This window comes from Symsagittifera roscoffensis, chromosome 5 (genome assembly GCF_963678635.1).
Source record: "Symsagittifera roscoffensis chromosome 5, txSymRosc1.1, whole genome shotgun sequence".
Classification (NCBI taxonomy): Eukaryota; Metazoa; Xenacoelomorpha; order Acoela; family Convolutidae; genus Symsagittifera; species Symsagittifera roscoffensis.
The window spans coordinates 22,878,750-22,897,516 of record NC_087066.1 but is presented as its reverse complement, the minus strand read 5'-3'; the positions used below and the strand labels follow the sequence as shown (position 1 = coordinate 22,897,516).

Sequence of the window (18,767 nt, the reverse complement as noted above, 5' to 3'; positions counted from 1 at the left end):
GCTTAGAATTGTTTGTAAAGTGAACTGCAAGAGGCAGCTTTCTGGAACTTATCGCAGATTAAATTCCTTGATACTTAATAAATTGTATTCAGGCCACTTAGCGGCCCTTATACTCAGCAATTTATATATTTATTTCTGAATTCAATTACTATCCAGTTTCTGGCGATTCTTTTCGAGGAAGAGAACAGTCGAGAGCAACAGTGTAGTACATCGATCGACAACCAAATTCAACCTTTCAACCGAAGGGATTGTCATCAAATACCGGATCACAGCTCACCCCTTGCTGGTTCTGGTATTTAGGGAAGGGACTTAGCGGACTATATAGAAGGGATATATTGGGTCTAAACAGTCAGATTCTCCAAGACGACACATTTTAAGATTAACCAACTGCCAAAATATGTCAGCCCTAGCTGACTTTATTTAATGTAACCAATCCTGTTTATGAAATTGATGATGATCTAATGTCGAATGCATTTTGTCTAAAAAAGATGCCAAAAACGGGAACGTTTGAGTGAACTAGATTTTTTCTCCTATATCAGTTTTTGAATTTATAATCATTTTTCTCACCGATGCAAAGTTATCAATACCGACTAATTTTAAGAAAATATGTCGCTCATATCGCAGCAAATGCGTTCAAGTTACTCTTTTGCCCCGCTCTGATCCAACGCAAGCAGTTCTAAGGCAGTCAAAACAACTCTAAAATTTGGATCTTTCCCGGGTCGAGGTTTGCAATATATGTTTCGACCTAGGCGGGTCAAACACATGCCAGATTTAGACCAAAAGACCATAGTCGAGAAGGCACTCTAATCGACCACAAAGTCGAAACATAAGGTCGAGTCGGTCGAAGCTTAAAGTCGAGTACAAAATGGAAACATAACGCCGAACGCAAAGTCGAAATATAAAGTCGAACACAAAGATTCAAACAACCTCAAAAATATCCTATCAAGGATAAAATTATTGAGATTTTTTGCTGAAAATTGAATGCAACTTTTTAAAATTTGCTTCAACGACCATTACTAATTGGGAGTTTTTTGCAGTTTGCTATAACACTTGTGGGACGTTGTTTTTGCCTGGTTTTTCACCATACCATGTTTTTAAAACAAGCGCCAGGCACAGTGTCATCTTTGGTCTGGAAGTCATAGAACAAACATATGGCTGCCTCCAATTTTGACGGCCGACCGCAAATAAAAATATGTTGCATTATAAAACTCTAATAGTCTTATACTTTCGTCAATTTTGAATTAGTACTGTTACTGTTCCGACCACTTCAAGAGAAGGGAAACAACTGTCAATGTTCGATATTTTAACGCAATTTCAAGAACCTCAAAAAAGCTTGAAGGTGATCTAGCGTAGAATTTTTTTGTTGGTCTCAAAGTAGTGGGTCAGGTTCTGAACACTTTTTTCAAAAATATGTTTCATGAACTATCCGTTTGTCGAAAAAAAACAGACCTGATGGTTTAAACTCTGAATAATTTGCAGGCGCTAGAAGCAATTTGTGGCTAGTGTTTTCGTAAAACTTCGACTTTTGTGGGCGTCTTTAAACTACATCTGGAATAGCAAATTCCATTCACAGCTCTAAGGATTTTATGGCGCAGCTGAGTCCGACTCGACTATTTTTCCAGACGTTTGTTCCAGCATTTCTTTGGGTCCGATTGTCATAAAAAACTGGATTTATTGATGCATGACTATGTTACGGCAACAATGATTAATATCAATCGGTTTATCTTTAAATGGAAAATACCGAAGATGAAAACGATATAATATTACCGCCAGTTAATTTTGCTTTCTAAATTTGTCTCGCTTGAAATATACAAAACAGGACACAGGCAATAAACGATGAAGTTTTATTGCGTCCGCGTGAACAAAGAAACCAGCTGGCATGAAATGGTACGAATAATAGCTGACAGGTGCTTTGAATATGTTTTTACAAAATTTTCCTCGCAATTTATATTCTTCAGTCAGTTCTCCTATTTTTCCTCCGAATTACAGCGTATTTTCAAACTTTTCAGTTCTGATTCTATCTTATGTCTGAAACATAAAATATAATTGACCCAGGGGTTAAGTAAACATATTGACAAGATGTTTGGCTCGAAATATATTTTGGTGGCTTTAACACTACAGGTAGCTATGTTTATAAAACTTTTTGTCAAACTTATTATAGTTCTTGCGCTTAGGGTTTGAAGCTCTGCCAAAAACCTTAAGCAATCAATGTTAACGATATTTTCTGAGTATCAATAAAAAATATCAATAAAATAGAAAAACTTTTGAAAATAGCTATTTTCAGCATTGTTTGGAAAATTGTAGTGTAAGTCGGTCAAAATCTGAGGCCGCAAAATAAGACCGTTTGATGTACAGGGGGTTAAATTTCTAAGGACGTTGAATTGTACTGCCGTCCTCCTCTTATTTCGTCAGTGGCTGGGTCTCTAGCTATGAGTCATAAATAGAAAAAATCTTTTTCGGTCTTTTTATTGTAGATGCAAACATGTTTGTTCAGGTGTTAAGTGTCCTCGACTTGGTGGTCAATGGTCAGTTCACAGAACAGTGTCCCGATACAGAAGTTGTGCAGGCTACAACTGTCGGTCAGTTCCAGCTAACCCCCTGCACACTCCAGTTCCAATCGCATTCATCATTAATCCCACCGTTCATCCACCATTTGTGTTAAATTAATTCGAAAAATACTTTTTAAAAAAGGAAGGATTGAATACATCCGACCCTCCAAACAAACACTCAGATCTGCCCCTGATTAAGACGTGGACCTATTTTTTTGCTGGATATTTTTCTGGAACAGGTACAGATCAATAGTGCCTGTGAGGGAAATCAATAGCGCTTCAAGGTGGGTAAAAAGCATCAAAACGGCAGTCGCAGTTGACAGCTTGCAACTGAGCAGTGCCACGAATCTCTTTGTTTAATAAGCTTGAAATTATTATGACTTTTAGATCCAAAAACTCAGTCTTAAATACTTTAGCCTGTTCTGGGAATGCGGACTGTTGGACTGTGCACTCCGATGCAGGTACCTGCGTGGTCGTGCAGGGAAGCGAAAACTGCTACTGTTCCACAAACAAATTCGGATACGCACTGAACCAGACAACCCAAAAGTGTGATCTACGTAAGTTCTAAAAACTTTTGGTACAAGTATTATAGTTGGGTCCCAGAAAAAGACAAAAGTATGAGAGATGGGTCCCGCAAATTTTGAGAAAACTTCAAAACACAAGTAAACAAATGCGAACCATGTTTTTTGAAAACTCTAAGGCCTGAAAATGGTTCTTCAAGGACCCAACTATCATACTTGTATTAAATTTTCATGCAATACGTACGAATAAACGCCAAAGTTTTTGCGGCGCGCTCAGTAAATTGTGGTGTGACCAATTACCAGATCATTAAACGGTAGTCTGTAACAATAACTTGATTTGGGTGTATTGAATTATTTAATCATTTAATTGGTTTTTCCTGAGGTGGAACAGCTTTGAATCAGTTTGTATTCATGCCGACACCATGTTTTTTCTGTTTTTGTTTGCAGTTTTGGTGTTTTTAGAAATTGACGAATGTGCATGTGGCTACTCTGGATGTCTGCATCAATGCACTGATTTGGACCCAGCAACTGACTCGACAAACAGACGATTTGTATGCTCATGCAATGTTGGATACGACCTGCTAAACGACTTCAACTGCATTGGTTGGCTCAAATTTCTGTTTGAAATCCAGTTTTATAAATTGATAGTTTTTTTTTCTGGGTAAACTTAATGTGATTCGAATAAGAGAAAAAAACTTTAGTCAACTTTTATCCATGATTTTAAAAATATCCGAAAAACACGCAAAGTTTGTTCATGATAATTACTATCTGATCCTGGTCCAGTGCTGGATACGATGCATAGTGGAAAGGCGTTCAGTTTCAGATTGTCAGATTCGATCCCCTGCCTTGGCAAAGATAGTTTGCAAGGACGAGCTCTCACTTAACACCTCAGCCTGACTGATATCGGCTGAAATAGTGGTAGTGGTTCCACGTGAAAGTTCTAGACGCTAAAAAACGGACGGACGTGGTCGTAAAAAAAACTTCATCCAACAAAACATCTAAGTCTGGGATGTTCGGAGATAATAGAAATGGACTATGTTTAGACATGCTGACTATCATTTCATAGAACCTCTGCGAATTGCAGAAACCGCAGTTATTATTATTATGATTATTATTTTTAAAAAGTTTAGGCACTATTTGTTTTCGACCATTGGTACACCTGTTGGTACCATTTTTTCGATATGGAAATCGGACCAATTAGCACACTGAATCTCCATTGCAACCAGAAACTTAACTTGATAACTCACTAATGTCTTGATTTTTTGACCAAAACGTTGCCAGATTCAAGAATGGCTTAGAACGGTATTTCCCCAAGTTTTCTGACAGCCTTTTGCAAAAATACCTTAAAAGTTCATCCCCTCGTGAAAGTCCTAGACTCACTTCTTTTTAGATATTGACGAGTGCGCTGCAAACACAACAGTCTGTGGCGCCATTGGATCCTCTACCTGTGCTAACAACGATGGGTCATATGTGTGCACATGTAATGCTGGATGGACCGACACCGGAAACTTCTGCACAGGTTTGAAATTCAGCTCAGTTTTAATCGAAAAAAGTGAATGTGGCAAAAATCTTTATAAAAGTGATTCAAATTTGGCGGTTCATATCAAAAGCATTGGGCTTAAAAACATTTGTAAAAAAACGCAATAAAAAAGACAAAAAAAGTATGAAAAGGCGACTGCCAACCCGCACTGACAAACATGAGATTGAAGTCATTTTCTATCGATAATATTTGAATGAAAATTGATTTCAGGTAGCTCATGTAGATACGGAAACCGATTTAGAATAGATTTTTACGGTGGATTTTTTGCAACGCAGTGAAATCAATTAAAATAGCAACAAAATTGATTTAACTTAATAAATCTTTTTCGAAACTTGAGCAAAGTTTTGTACTTAAAAAAATCTCAAGTATTAGGATGCAAGGAATCCCTGTTGAGTTTTGCAAATCTAAGGGTTCCCGCGGTATGAAAAAAGAAACAATGCAACAGTTGTCTGAATGTCATTTTGATTATCAATGTTCTAGGCCCAATATTTTATGCAAATGACATATAATTGAAAAAATCAATTTACAGCAATTCATTTTTGGCGTAGAAAGTTAACTTGTTTTCTATACTACGAGTTTCTTTTCGAGCCACACATCAATTCAAAAAGTCAAAAGAAGAGCAAGTTTTATACTCTGTTTTCTCAATTGTTTGATAGTCGTGAAAATCTGAATATAATTTGTAAAGCGTTTTTATAAAGTGAGTATACAAAAAAGTAGAAAAATGGTTTATATCGATTATCGATTTTATTGCAACTCAAAACTCGTATGAAAAGAAAAATAAAAAAGATATTGAAAAAACCAGGGCGCATCTAGGATTTTCTCGAGAAGGGGGGTGGCGGTTTTTCTGAAAACTTTTTAAAAACAAAATGTTGAAAAAACAGTCCAAAAAAAGGCGTTTTTAGGCACTTTTTGGAAAGTTTTGACCAAAAAATCGCGTTTTTTCGGCGCAAGCTCCCCTCTCAAAATTGGTATATATTGGCGCCTAAGGCGCCTTTAGAAACATTTTAGGATCCCTCACCGAAAATGGATATCTCAAAATAGTACAAGGGGGGACCCTTTGGGTAGGGGGTGGGGGTCAAATCCCTGAGAGACAGGCGCCCGCCCCCCCCCCCCCCCCCCTAAGTCTGCCCCTGGAAAAAACGGATTTCAATCGATTTCAATTGATGATGGAACTTATTCTAAACCCTTATTTTTGTAAAAAAACTAAACCGATTTTAAATCGATGCAAATTGATTTTTTTTAGGTTTTGCTAAATTATCTGTATAAAATTGATTGCGATCCAGTTCTTGTCAGTACGGGAACTTCCAAAATAGGCCGAAAAAAAATCAAAACTACAAAGATTATGATGAGATAAATCAATAGAGCCATATATGTAAAAATTAAAAACACTGACTAACTCGAGATTTTAACTTGCCCGGCTGATCTTAAGAGTAAATTTATCACAGATATCGACGAGTGTGATCAAACTCCCTGCAGTCATACGTGCACCAATGTTGAGGGTTCGTTCACGTGCAGCTGCCCAACTGGATACGAACTAGTTGCCGACAATTTGAACTGTGATGATACTGATGAGTGTGAGGTGGACACCGACAACTGCAACCAGACATGCACAAACACTGTGGGGTCTTTCGAGTGTAGCTGCAATGAGACCTACTTTCTGGAAGACGATGGATATTCTTGTTCTGCAGTAAACTGTCCAGAGAACGAAACATGCTGTAAGTGATTCCAATGTTATAACTAGTTATCCATGAACTAATATTGACCTAATTTCAGTTTTTTAGTCTTAGAGCTCATATATAAACTGATGTATTTTGATGCCAGAAAAAAATTCAGAACAATTTAAGAAGAATTGTTCAGCTTTAATAAACATACTACACTTAGTAGTCCTGATAACCATATACCAGATAATTACAACATTTAAAAACTTTACTTTATATTTTATTTTTATGTGAAAGTTTTAGAAAGTAGCTTTCCTTTTATGCATCATTAAAAAGTATATATGCATATTTTCACTTTGAACCACTGTGTTGTATCTCAGAATACTCAGATAAAACTAAGACCAAGACTTATTTCATATTGTAGATGTAGACATGTGAATAAATAAAGTATATAAAAAGTGTCACGACAAAAAATTTATATCGACTTAAATCTTACATAAATTGACAGAAAGTTTAGCAACAACATGACCGCGGTGTGACAGGTCGTCAACGACCTTGAACTCCAATTGAAACAATTGACTGATATGAGTATGACATAATAGTGTGCACAGATTTAATACTGTACCACATTTCCCCCTCTAGAGGAAATTCTTATGGAAGTTGTGAAATTTAATGAAAGTGATACACAAATTTAGGATTTAAGAAATATAAATTTTTATGAATGAGTAAGTGCACAAAAAGTTTTGACTGAGTTTGAGATGTTGTGAGTTTTAATGACTAAGTGATACAAAGTTAAATCTCGTTTCTCCTCAACGGATTTTCTGAGGACGTCTTTGACGAAAAGGACTGAGGGAAGCGAGTGAACATCCTTGTCAAACCTCCCGAATCATGGCCCGGTGGAGGTCATCTTGATTTTTCCCGGCCGGCATGTCCTGAACAAAACTGACCAGCGTACCCGGAGAGACGACTGCGGGACTGACTCGAGACCTGAGGCTGTACTGGCGGAGAGCTGATAGTTGGTTGAATGCCGGACCGGGCTGAGATGAGTTGGTTGAACGGCGGACCGGGTTGCCAAAGAGTGATGTCAGCTCTTTCCGAGATGAACAAGTACGAGAGGAATTAGAGGCAGACGAGAGGTTTCCGTCCCATCTGAGTCACCCATGGGTGAAGAGATCACTGAAGGACATTGTGCAGAAGCTTCTGGACTTGTTGAGCGCTCTTGAGACTTTGGTAAGGACCAGTCGTCATCTCAAGAGATCGGGATGAGATCTGTGAATGACATGAAAGCAGTCTTTGAAGGTGAGGGTGCCGGGTACTTGATGACCGATGTGTCCAGTGAGTTGTTCCCCAAAGTGGATGAAGAAGCTCTGTTAAGTCAACCACAGGGTTGGTACCACATTGGACCGGGCGGACACATGGAGCGTCGAAGACACTTTTTTAGGTAGATTTTGATTTTTTTTGTGCCTGTGCCGAGTTGACGCGGACATGAAAGCGGTGGGTTAGGGGCGAATTGGTACTAGAACTATCTTAGCGGCTATGCGGGTACGAGTAGGAGGCGTTCTGAGGGGTCTGTTGGCCTCCGGAGAAGTGGACGAAGAAGATGACACTGCTGGTCGTTTCTGCTCCTTCATGACTGGCGTGGCCTGTTTGCCTGAAAAACCTGCATTAGATGACTTAAAACGTACCACAAGGTGGTTCCTTCTTATGATCTTATTCTTGTCAATTATATATGTAGACCCAGTAACTTTGACAATTTTACCCTTAAAGGGCTTAAACAATTCCCAACCAAATTTCATTATGAAAATTTTGCGGAAAATTTCGACCTTTTCCGGATTATTGATATTTAGATGATTCACATTACGTTTAGCTTTTGATTGTTGGAGCAGCTCCGCGGGTAATTGACTCCTGAAATGAAGGGTGGCTGCTGGGAGATTAGATCGAATAAAGTCTGCGAAGACCTGGTTTCGCTCCGTCAGCGTCTCAAGGGTTTTGATGCCTTCGTCATCAGAAATAGTTTTCTCTAAAGCCAGCCATTGGTTAGCTGATTCGACCAGATTCTCGAGAGCCCATTAATGCGGGGTAACAACAACAGAAGAATATTGACCACCGAAATATGGCGACACTGATGGGCTAGATTGCCCCCTTCTTAATCAATTTGATTCTCGGTCGGCTATCACACTGCTCCCGACGCTGCTCCTCCGTAAGTAGATGCCGACACAACTGCGTTTCATTTAAATCAACACGCAAGGATAGACGCTCAGCAGCAATAGATAGTTCCGTATTTGGCGGAGCGACCAAACTGTAACTCAAGTGGCTAAAAGTCTTTAACCGAACTTTTAGTCACACGAATATCCTCAATAATTTTTTGAAGAGTATCTTGGATGTTGGAAAACCAGGACTTAATTCAGCTGCTCGCAGCCGATCTTTTATAGTCTAAATAAAGCGCTCCACCAAACCTTAACCCCGATGATCCCCCACCGGGCAAAAATGCTGACGTATATTTCTTTCCTTGCAAAAAGACTGAACCAACTTATTTTAAAATCTCGAATACTGGTCTGTCTTGATAGATATAGGGATACTATGTTGCTGGATAAACTATTTTAAAAATTTAATAACCAATTACACCCCAGTGATCATAGCTGATGGAAACTTAGAGTATTGCTCGATAGCGATGAAAAGTTGTATTTGGTTACCTGAATGATCTGAAAGAGAATCAGCATAATCTAACTGGAGTTCCTCATTCGGGTCTAACAATTATGGTAAAGGCTGGGATGAATTCAATGAGATGTAAGCCATTGGGTTTCTTGCGAAATATAGTACACTGAGGGCAAACTATAAACAATTGGATAATGTTGTGATACATTCGACTTCAATACTCACTTGGTATCCACTTCAATACTCACTTGGTACCCCCTCCAATACCCACTTGGTAATCACTCCAACAGCCACTTGGCACCCACTCCAATACCTACTTGGTATCCACTTCAATACTCACTTGTTACCCAGTCCAATTCCCACTTGGTAATCACTCCAACAGTCACTTGGCACCCACTCCAATAACCACTTGGTAATCACTCCAACAGTCACTTGGCACCCACTCCAATACCTACTTGGTATCCACTTCAATACTCACTTGTTACCCAGTCCAAGTCCCACTTGGTAATCACTCCAACAGTCACTTGGCACCCACTCCAATAACCACTTGGTAATCACTCCAACAGTCACTTGGCACCCACTCCAATACCTACTTGGTATCCACTTCAATACTCACTTGTTACCCAGTCCAATTCCCACTTGGTAATCACTCCAACAGTCACTTGGCACCCACACCAATACCCACTTGGTATCCACTATCAATCACAATGCACTCACAATGCATTCAATCAATCAATCAATCACAATGCACTCATCCACCACTGCTGAGCACTGCTAGAACGATTTCAGATATGCGGCAATCTGGCTGAATCCTTCGTAGTCATTCTAAATCAGGGCCCGTTTTATCAACAAGTCAAAGATCCTCACTAGACCCGACAGCGATTTCCGGTCTGGAGCGACAAGTGATGATTTGATATCCAAACTACGGACTTTCTTTTGCGGTCAAATTGCTGGACCAGACTTTCGCAACCTACGCGAACAAAATTTAGCTATGAGGCGGGAATATTGACACTTCAGCGCCACTGCTCTTTACGCCGACTATTTCCACCTCGGGCGGACTGCGCCTGATCGTGCCTTTTGGCTCGATCGATTCGCTGAAAATCAAGGACAGTTGAGGGGGACAATATGGTTAAGCAGCCGCTCAAAGCTGTCGCCACTCGGTTGATCCATTAGACTCTGAAAAAACATGAGAACATTGAACACAATTCTCCAATAGAATAAGTTACCAGAACCATTAACTAAATAGGCAGAAAAGATATAGTTGAAAAGGTCAGCAAAATGAAAGCTGAGGCTAGTGCAAATTTAATATTCCAGATTGGCATGTGATACCGGAAACATGCTGAGAAAGTGGCATTTGTGAATAAATCAAATACGCTGAACTGCGATTGGTTAATAGGATCTGCATAAACTAATTCACCCTCTTGCGATGATTCAAACCAAGTATAGCTGCGCTCATGAAACAAAACACCAGGTGCAATCCTCGGACCTTTTGCCCCATTTTCCTCGTTGATGTCATCTACCCTGCGAACTGCTGAAGCATCCCGCGCGAGGCGGTTGGCAGTCGCATGTGCATCCTTGCTAGTACTGAAAGCTTCCGGCTTCGAGGTCGGATCGTCATGAATGACTCCTGACGGTTTTAACCATTCTCGGGGGTTGCATTGCTCCCGCAACGTGATGGCAAAATTAAATTGTCCGATCGATGAATCCTCGCTGCTTCGCGGGTCAAACGTCCGCTTGTGCCAGAATACGGCTGCACCTGGCAGGTCAGTCGGGTCGTTTAAGACCGGGACTGCTAGTTGTATCTCAGAAGACTCAGATAAAACTAAAAACCAAGACTTAGTTCATCTTGTAGGTTTAGATATGTAGACAAAAAGTATAAAAATAGCGTCATGACGAAGAAATTTATGTCGACATATGTTGGTTGATAGTGTATAGAAAGTTAAGCACCAACTTGACCGCGGTGTGACAGGTCGTCAACGACCTTGAACTGTACCACGCACTGCAGATTCAATGGAAGAAAACAAAGCAGATGTAAAGCTTCGTCAACCAATTTATTCGGTGGTTTTTTACTGTACCACACACTGCAGATTCATCAGAAGAAAACAAAGCAGATGTAAAGTTTCGTCAACCAATTTATTCGGTGGTTTTTTTTCTGGAAAAAATCTTAAATGTCAAAAAAACCGAAAAATTTCGCTAGGTTTGACATCCCTTTCAACCAGGTGCGGATTTAGGATTTTCTCGAAAGGGGTAGATTTTCAAAAAATTTTCGAAAACTTTGTCGAATTTTTTATAGATCGACCGATTTGAATTTCTGAGTTCACCCAGACTGCTATAAAGACCATTTTTTGACCAAAAATGATTTTTTTGTACTATTATTTCAATATCAAATATTGCTAAGAAAGAGCAAACAAAAAATATGTAGTTTTAGTAACTAAAAACTATATAAAATCAGAGTTTTTGCATTTCTTAGTACTGGGGAAATAATAAAAATCAAAATTTACTCGTTCGATTTACTCGCTCGCGTTTCTTGCACCGGTTTAGACTAAAAATCAACATCTTAATCATTATTTCAAATTATTCGCTCCAACTTTGTACAATACCCACAATACCCACTTGGTAACCATTTCAATACTCACTTGGTACCGACTCCAATACCCACCTGGTAATCACTCCAATAGTCACTTGGCACCCACTCCAATACCAACTTGGTGTCCACTTCAACCCTCACTTGGTACCCACTCCAATACCCACTTGGTAATCACTCCAATAGTCACTTGGCACCCACTCCAATACCAACTTGGTATCCACTTCAACACTCACTTGGTACCCACTCCAATACCCAATTGGTAATCACTCAGAGAGTCACTTGGTACCCACTCAAAAACCCACTTGGTAATCACTCCAACAGTCACGTGGCACCCACTCTAATTTCCACTTGGTATCCACTTCAATACTCACTTGGTACCCACTCCAATACCCGCTTGGTAATCACTTCAACAGTCACTTGGCACCCACTCCAATACCAACTTGGTATCCACTTCAACACTCACTTGGTACCCACTCCAATACCCAATTGGTAATCACTCAGAGAGTCACTTGGTACCCACTCAAAAACCCACTTGGTAATCACTCCAACAGTCACGTGGCACCCACTCTAATTTCCACTTGGTATCCACTTCAATACTCACTTGGTACCCACTCCAATACCCGCTTGGTAATCACTTCAACAGTCACTTGGCACCCACTCCACTACACACTTGGTAATCACTCCAACAGTCACTTGGCACCCACTCCAATACCCACTTGGTATCCATTTCAATGCTCACTTGGCACCCACTCCAATATCCACTTGGTAATCACTCCAACAATCACTTGGCACCCACTCCAATACCCACTTGGTAATCATTCCAACAGTCACTTGGCACCCACTCCAACACCCACTTGGTATCCACTTCAATACTCACTTGGACCCACTCCAATACCTACTTGGTAATCACTCCAACAGTCACTTGGCACCCTGTCCAATACCCACTTGGTATCCACTTCAATACTCACTTACTACACATTCCAATATCCACCTTGGTAATCACTTCAACAGTCACTTGGCACCCACTCCAACACCCACTTGGTATCCACTTCAAAACTCACTTGGAACCCACTCCAATACCTACTTGGTAATCACTCCAACAGTCACTTGGCACCCACTCCAACACCCACTTGGTATCCACTTCAATACTCACTTGGAACCCACTCCAATACCTACTTGGTAATCACTCCAACAGTCACTTGGCACCCTGTCCAATACCCACTTGGTATCCACTTCAATACTCACTTGCTACAGATTCCAATATCCACCTTGGTAATCACTCCAACAGTCACTTGGCACCCACTCCAATACCCACTTGGTATCCACTTCAATACTCACTTGGCACCCACTCCAATACCCACTTGGTAATCACTCCAACAGTCACTTGGCACCCACTCCAATAACCACTTGGTAATCATTTCAACAGTCACTTGGCACCCACTCCAATACCCACTTGGTATCCACTTCAATACTCACTTGCTACCCATTCCAATATCCACTTGGTAATCACTCCAACAGTCACTTGGCACCCACTCCAAAACCCACTTGGTAATCACTCCAACAGTCACTTGGCACCACTTGGTATCGACTTCAATACTCACTTGGTATCCACTTCAATACTCACTTGGTACCCCCTCCAATACCCACTTGGTAATCACTCCAACAGTCACTTGGCACCCACTCCAATACCTACTTGGTATCCACTTCAATACTCACTTGTTACCCAGTCCAATTCCCACTTGGTAATCACTCCAACAGTCACTTGGCACCCACTCCAATAACCACTTGGTAATCATTTCAACAGTCACTTGGCACCCACTCCAATACCCACTTGGTATCCACTTCAATACTCACTTGCTACCCATTCCAATATCCACTTGGTAATCACTCCAACAGTCACTTGGCACCCACTCCAAAACCCACTTGGTAATCACTCCAACAGTCACTTGGCACCACTTGGTATCGACTTCAATACTCACTTGGTATCCACTTCAATACTCACTTGGTACCCCCTCCAATACCCACTTGGTAATCACTCCAACAGTCACTTGGCACCCACTCCAATACCTACTTGGTATCCACTTCAATACTCACTTGTTACCCAGTCCAATTCCCACTTGGTAATCACTCCAACAGTCACTTGGCACCCACTCCAATACCCACTTGGTAATCACTCCAACAGTCACTTGGCACCCACTCCAATAACCACTTGGTAATCATTCCAACAGTCACTTGGCACCCACTCCAATACCCACTTGGTATCCACTTCAATACTCACTTGCTACCCATTCCAATATCCACTTGGTAATCACTCCAACAGTCACTTGGCACCCACTCCAAAACCCACTTGGTAATCACTCCAACAGTCACTTGGCACCACTTGGTATCGACTTCAATACTCACTTGGTATCCACTTCAATACTCACTTGGTACCCCCTCCAATACCCACTTGGTAATCACTCCAACAGTCACTTGGCACCCACTCCAATACCCACTTGGTAATCACTCCAACAGTCACTTGGCACCCCCTCCAATACCCACTTGGTAATCACTCCAACAGTCACTTGGCACCCACTCCAATAACCACTTGGTAATCATTCCAACAGTCACTTGGCACCCACTACAATACCTACTTGGTATCCACTTCAATACTCACTTGGCACCCACTCCAATAACCACTTGGTAATCATTCCAACAGTCACTTGGCACCCACACCAATACCCACTTGGTATCCACTATCAATCACAATGCACTCACAATGCATTCAATCAATCAATCAATCACAATGCACTCATCCACCACTGCTGAGCACTGCTAGAACGATTTCAGATATGCGGCAATCTGGCTGAATCCTTCGTAGTCATTCTAAATCAGGGCCCGTTTTATCAACAAGTCAAAGATCCTCACTAGACCCGACAGCGATTTCCGGTCTGGAGCGACAAGTGATGATTTGATATCCAAACTACGGACTTTCTTTTGCGGTCAAATTGCTGGACGAGACTTTCGCAACCTACGCGAACAAAATTTAGCTATGAGGCGGGAATATTGACACTTCAGCGCCACTGCTCTTTACGCCGACTATTTCCACCTCGGGCGGACTGCGCCTGATCGTGCCTTTTGGCTCGATCGATTCGCTGAAAATCAAGGACAGTTGAGGGGGACAATATGGTTAAGCAGCCGCTCAAAGCTGTCGCCACTCGGTTGATCCATTAGACTCTGAAAAAACATGAGAACATTGAACACAATTCTCCAATAGAATAAGTTACCAGAACCATTAACTAAATAGGCAGAAAAGATATAGTTGAAAAGGTCAGCAAAATGAAAGCTGAGGCTAGTGCAAATTTAATATTCCAGATTGGCATGTGATACCGGAAACATGCTGAGAAAGTGGCATTTGTGAATAAATCAAATACGCTGAACTGCGATTGGTTAATAGGATCTGCATAAACTAATTCACCCTCTTGCGATGATTCAAACCAAGTATAGCTGCGCTCATGAAACAAAACACCAGGTGCAATCCTCGGACCTTTTGCCCCATTTTCCTCGTTGATGTCATCTACCCTGCGAACTGCTGAAGCATCCCGCGCGAGGCGGTTGGCAGTCGCATGTGCATCCTTGCTAGTACTGAAAGCTTCCGGCTTCGAGGTCGGATCGTCATGAATGACTCCTGACGGTTTTAACCATTCTCGGGGGTTGCATTGCTCCCGCAACGTGATGGCAAAATTAAATTGTCCGATCGATGAATCCTCGCTGCTTCGCGGGTCAAACGTCCGCTTGTGCCAGAATACGGCTGCACCTGGCAGGTCAGTCGGGTCGTTTAAGACCGGGACTGCTAGTTGTATCTCAGAAGACTCAGATAAAACTAAAAACCAAGACTTAGTTCATCTTGTAGGTTTAGATATGTAGACAAAAAGTATAAAAATAGCGTCATGACGAAGAAATTTATGTCGACATATGTTGGTTGATAGTGTATAGAAAGTTAAGCACCAACTTGACCGCGGTGTGACAGGTCGTCAACGACCTTGAACTGTACCACGCACTGCAGATTCAATGGAAGAAAACAAAGCAGATGTAAAGCTTCGTCAACCAATTTATTCCCTGGTTTTTTACTGTACCACACACTGCAGATTCATCAGAAGAAAACAAAGCAGATGTAAAATTTCGTCAACCAATTTGTTCGGTGGTTTTTTTACCACTCCAATACCCACTCCAATACCCACTTGGTAATCACTCCAACAGTCACTTGGCACCCACTCCAACACCCACTTGGTATCCACTTCAATACTCACTTGGACCCACTCCAATACCTACATGGTAATCACTCCAACAGTCACTTGGCACCCTGTCCAATACCCACTTGGTATCCACTTCATTACTCACTTACTACACATTCCAATATCCACCTTGGTAATCACTTCAACAGTCACTTGGCACCCACTCCAACACCCACTTGGTATCCACTTCAATACTCACTTGGAACCCACTCCAATACCTACTTGGTAATCACTCCAACAGTCACTTGGCACCCACTCCAACACCCACTTGGTATCCACTTCAATACTCACTTGGAACCCACTCCAATACCTACTTGGTAATCACTCCAACAGTCAGTTGGCACCCTGTCCAATACCCACTTGGTATCCACTTCAATACTCACTTGCTACACATTCCAATATCCACCTTGGTAATCACTCCAACAGTCACTTGGCACCCACTCCAATACCCACTTGGTATCCACTTCAATACTCACTTGGCACCCACTCCAATACCCACTTGGTAATCACTCCAACAGTCACTTGGCACCCACTCCAATAACCACTTGGTAATCATTCCAACAGTCACTTGGCACCCACTCCAATACCCACTTGGTATCCACTTCAATACTCACTTGCTACCCATTCCAATATCCACTTGGTAATCACTCCAACAGTCACTTGGCACCCACTCCAAAACCCACTTGGTAATCACTCCAACAGTCACTTGGCACCACTTGGTATCGACTTCAATACTCACTTGGTATCCACTTCAATACTCACTTGGTACCCCCTCCAATACCCACTTGGTAATCACTCCAACAGTCACTTGGCACCCACTCCAATACCTACTTGGTATCCACTTCAATACTCACTTGTTACCCAGTCCAATTCCCACTTGGTAATCACTCCAACAGTCACTTGGCACCCACTCCAATAACCACTTGGTATCCACTTCAATACTCACTTGCTACCCATTCCAATATCTACTTGGTAATCACTCCAACAGTCACTTGGCACCCACTCCAAAACCCACTTGGTAATCACTCCAACAGTCACTTGGCACCCACTCCAATAACCACTTGGTAATCATTCCAACAGTCACTTGAAACCCACTCCAATACCTACTTGGTATCCACTTCAATACTCACTTGTTACCCAGTCCAATTCCCACTTGGTAATCACTCCAACAGTCACTTGGCACCCACTCCAATAACCACTTGGTAATCACTCCAACAGTCACTTGGCACCCACTCCAATACCTACTTGGTATCCACTTCAATACTCACTTGTTACCCAGTCCAATTCCCACTTGGAAATCACTCCAACAGTCACTTGGCACCCACTCCATTGCCCAATTGGTATCCACCTCAAAACTCACTTGGTACCCACTCGAATACCCACTCGGTATTCACTCCAGCAGTCACTTGGCAATCACTACAATGCCCACTTGGTAATCACTCCAACATTCACTTAGTACCCATTCCAAAACCCACTTGGTAATCGCTCCAACATTCATTTGGCACCCACTCCAATACCCACTTGGTACCCACTTTATTACCCAGTTGTTAATCACTCCAACAGGCACTTGGCACCCACTACAATACCCACTTGGTAATCACTCTAATAGTCACTTAGCACCCACTCCCATATCCACTTGATAATCACTCCAACAATCACTTTGCACCCACTCCAATACCCATTTGATATCCACTTCAATACTCACTTGGTACCCCCTCCAATACCCACTTGGTAATCACTCCAACAGTCACTTGGAACCCACTCCAATACCTACTTGGTATTCACTTCAATACTCACTTGTTACCCAGTCCAATGCCCACTTGGTAATCACTCCAACAGTCACTTGGCACCCACTCCAATACCAACTTGGTAATCACTCCAACAGTCACTTGGCACCCACTCCCATAACCACTTGGTAATAACTCCAACAGTCACTTGGCACCCACTCCAATGCCCACTTGCTATCCACTTCAATACTCACTTGGTACCCACGCCAATACCCACTTGGTAATCACTCCAATAGTCCCTTGGCACCCACTTCAATACCCACTTGGTTATCACTTCAACAGTCACTTGGCACGCACTCCAATACCCACTTGGTATCCACTTCAATACTCACTTGGCACCCACTCCAATACCCACTTGGTAATCACTCCAACAGTCACTTGGTACCCACTCCAATACCCACTTGGTAATCACTCCAACAGTCACTTGGCACCCACTCCAATACCCATTTGGTAACCACTCCAACAATCATTTGGCCCCCACTCCAATACCCACTTGGTATCCACTTCAATACTCACTTGGTGCCCACTTCAATACCCACTTGTAATCACTCCAACAGTCACTTGACACCCACTCCAATACCCACTTGGTATCCACTTCAATACTCACTTGGCATCCAATCCAAGAGCCACTTGGTATCCACTTCAATACTCACTTGGTACCCACTCCATTACCCACTGGTTAATCACTTCAACAGGCACTTGGCACCCACTACAATACCCACTTGGTAATCACTCCAACAGTCACTTAGCACCCACTCCCTTACCCACTTGGTAATCACTCCAACAGTCAATTGGCCCCCACTCCAATACCCACTCGTTCATCACTCCAGCAGTAACTTGGCACCCACTACAATGCCCACTTGCTAATCACTCCAACAGTCACTTGGTACTCACTCCAATACCCACTTGGCACCCACTCCAATACCCACTTGGCACCCACTCCAATACCCACTTGGTACCCACTCCAATACCCACTTGGTACCCACTAAAATACCCACTTGGTAATCACTCCAACAGTCACTTGGTACCCACTTCAATACCCACTTGGCACCCACTCCAATACCCACTTGACACCAACTCCAATACCCACTTGGTACCCACTCCAAAACCCACTTGGTAATCACTCCAACAGTCACTTGGTACCCACTCCAATACCCACTTGGTACCTACTCCAATACCCACTTGGCACCCACTCC

At 42.0% G+C, this 18,767-nt stretch overlaps 3 protein-coding genes across 5 annotated transcripts in view; 2 read left to right on the top strand and 1 right to left on the bottom strand.

The window, feature by feature from the left end:
- Positions 1-18,767, top strand: part of LOC134845631 (metal transporter nramp1 homolog) — a 505,909-nt gene that overhangs the window by 207,080 nt on the left and 280,062 nt on the right. The window lies entirely within an intron of this gene.
- LOC134845635 (dynein regulatory complex protein 8-like) overlaps positions 1-18,767 on the bottom strand; it is a 302,647-nt gene that overhangs the window by 85,190 nt on the left and 198,690 nt on the right. The window lies entirely within an intron of this gene.
- Positions 1,863-18,767, top strand: part of LOC134846270 (uncharacterized) — a 54,570-nt gene continuing 37,665 nt past the window's right edge. Inside the window, exons 1-6 of the mRNA XM_063863552.1 lie at positions 1,863-2,121; positions 2,495-2,579; positions 2,966-3,106; positions 3,533-3,673; positions 4,461-4,589; positions 6,056-6,325. Of these exons, the coding sequence (XP_063719622.1) occupies positions 2,080-2,121; positions 2,495-2,579; positions 2,966-3,106; positions 3,533-3,673; positions 4,461-4,589; positions 6,056-6,325 (808 nt within the window). The 5' untranslated portion in view covers positions 1,863-2,079. The remainder of the gene's footprint in view (positions 2,122-2,494; positions 2,580-2,965; positions 3,107-3,532; positions 3,674-4,460; positions 4,590-6,055; positions 6,326-18,767) is intronic.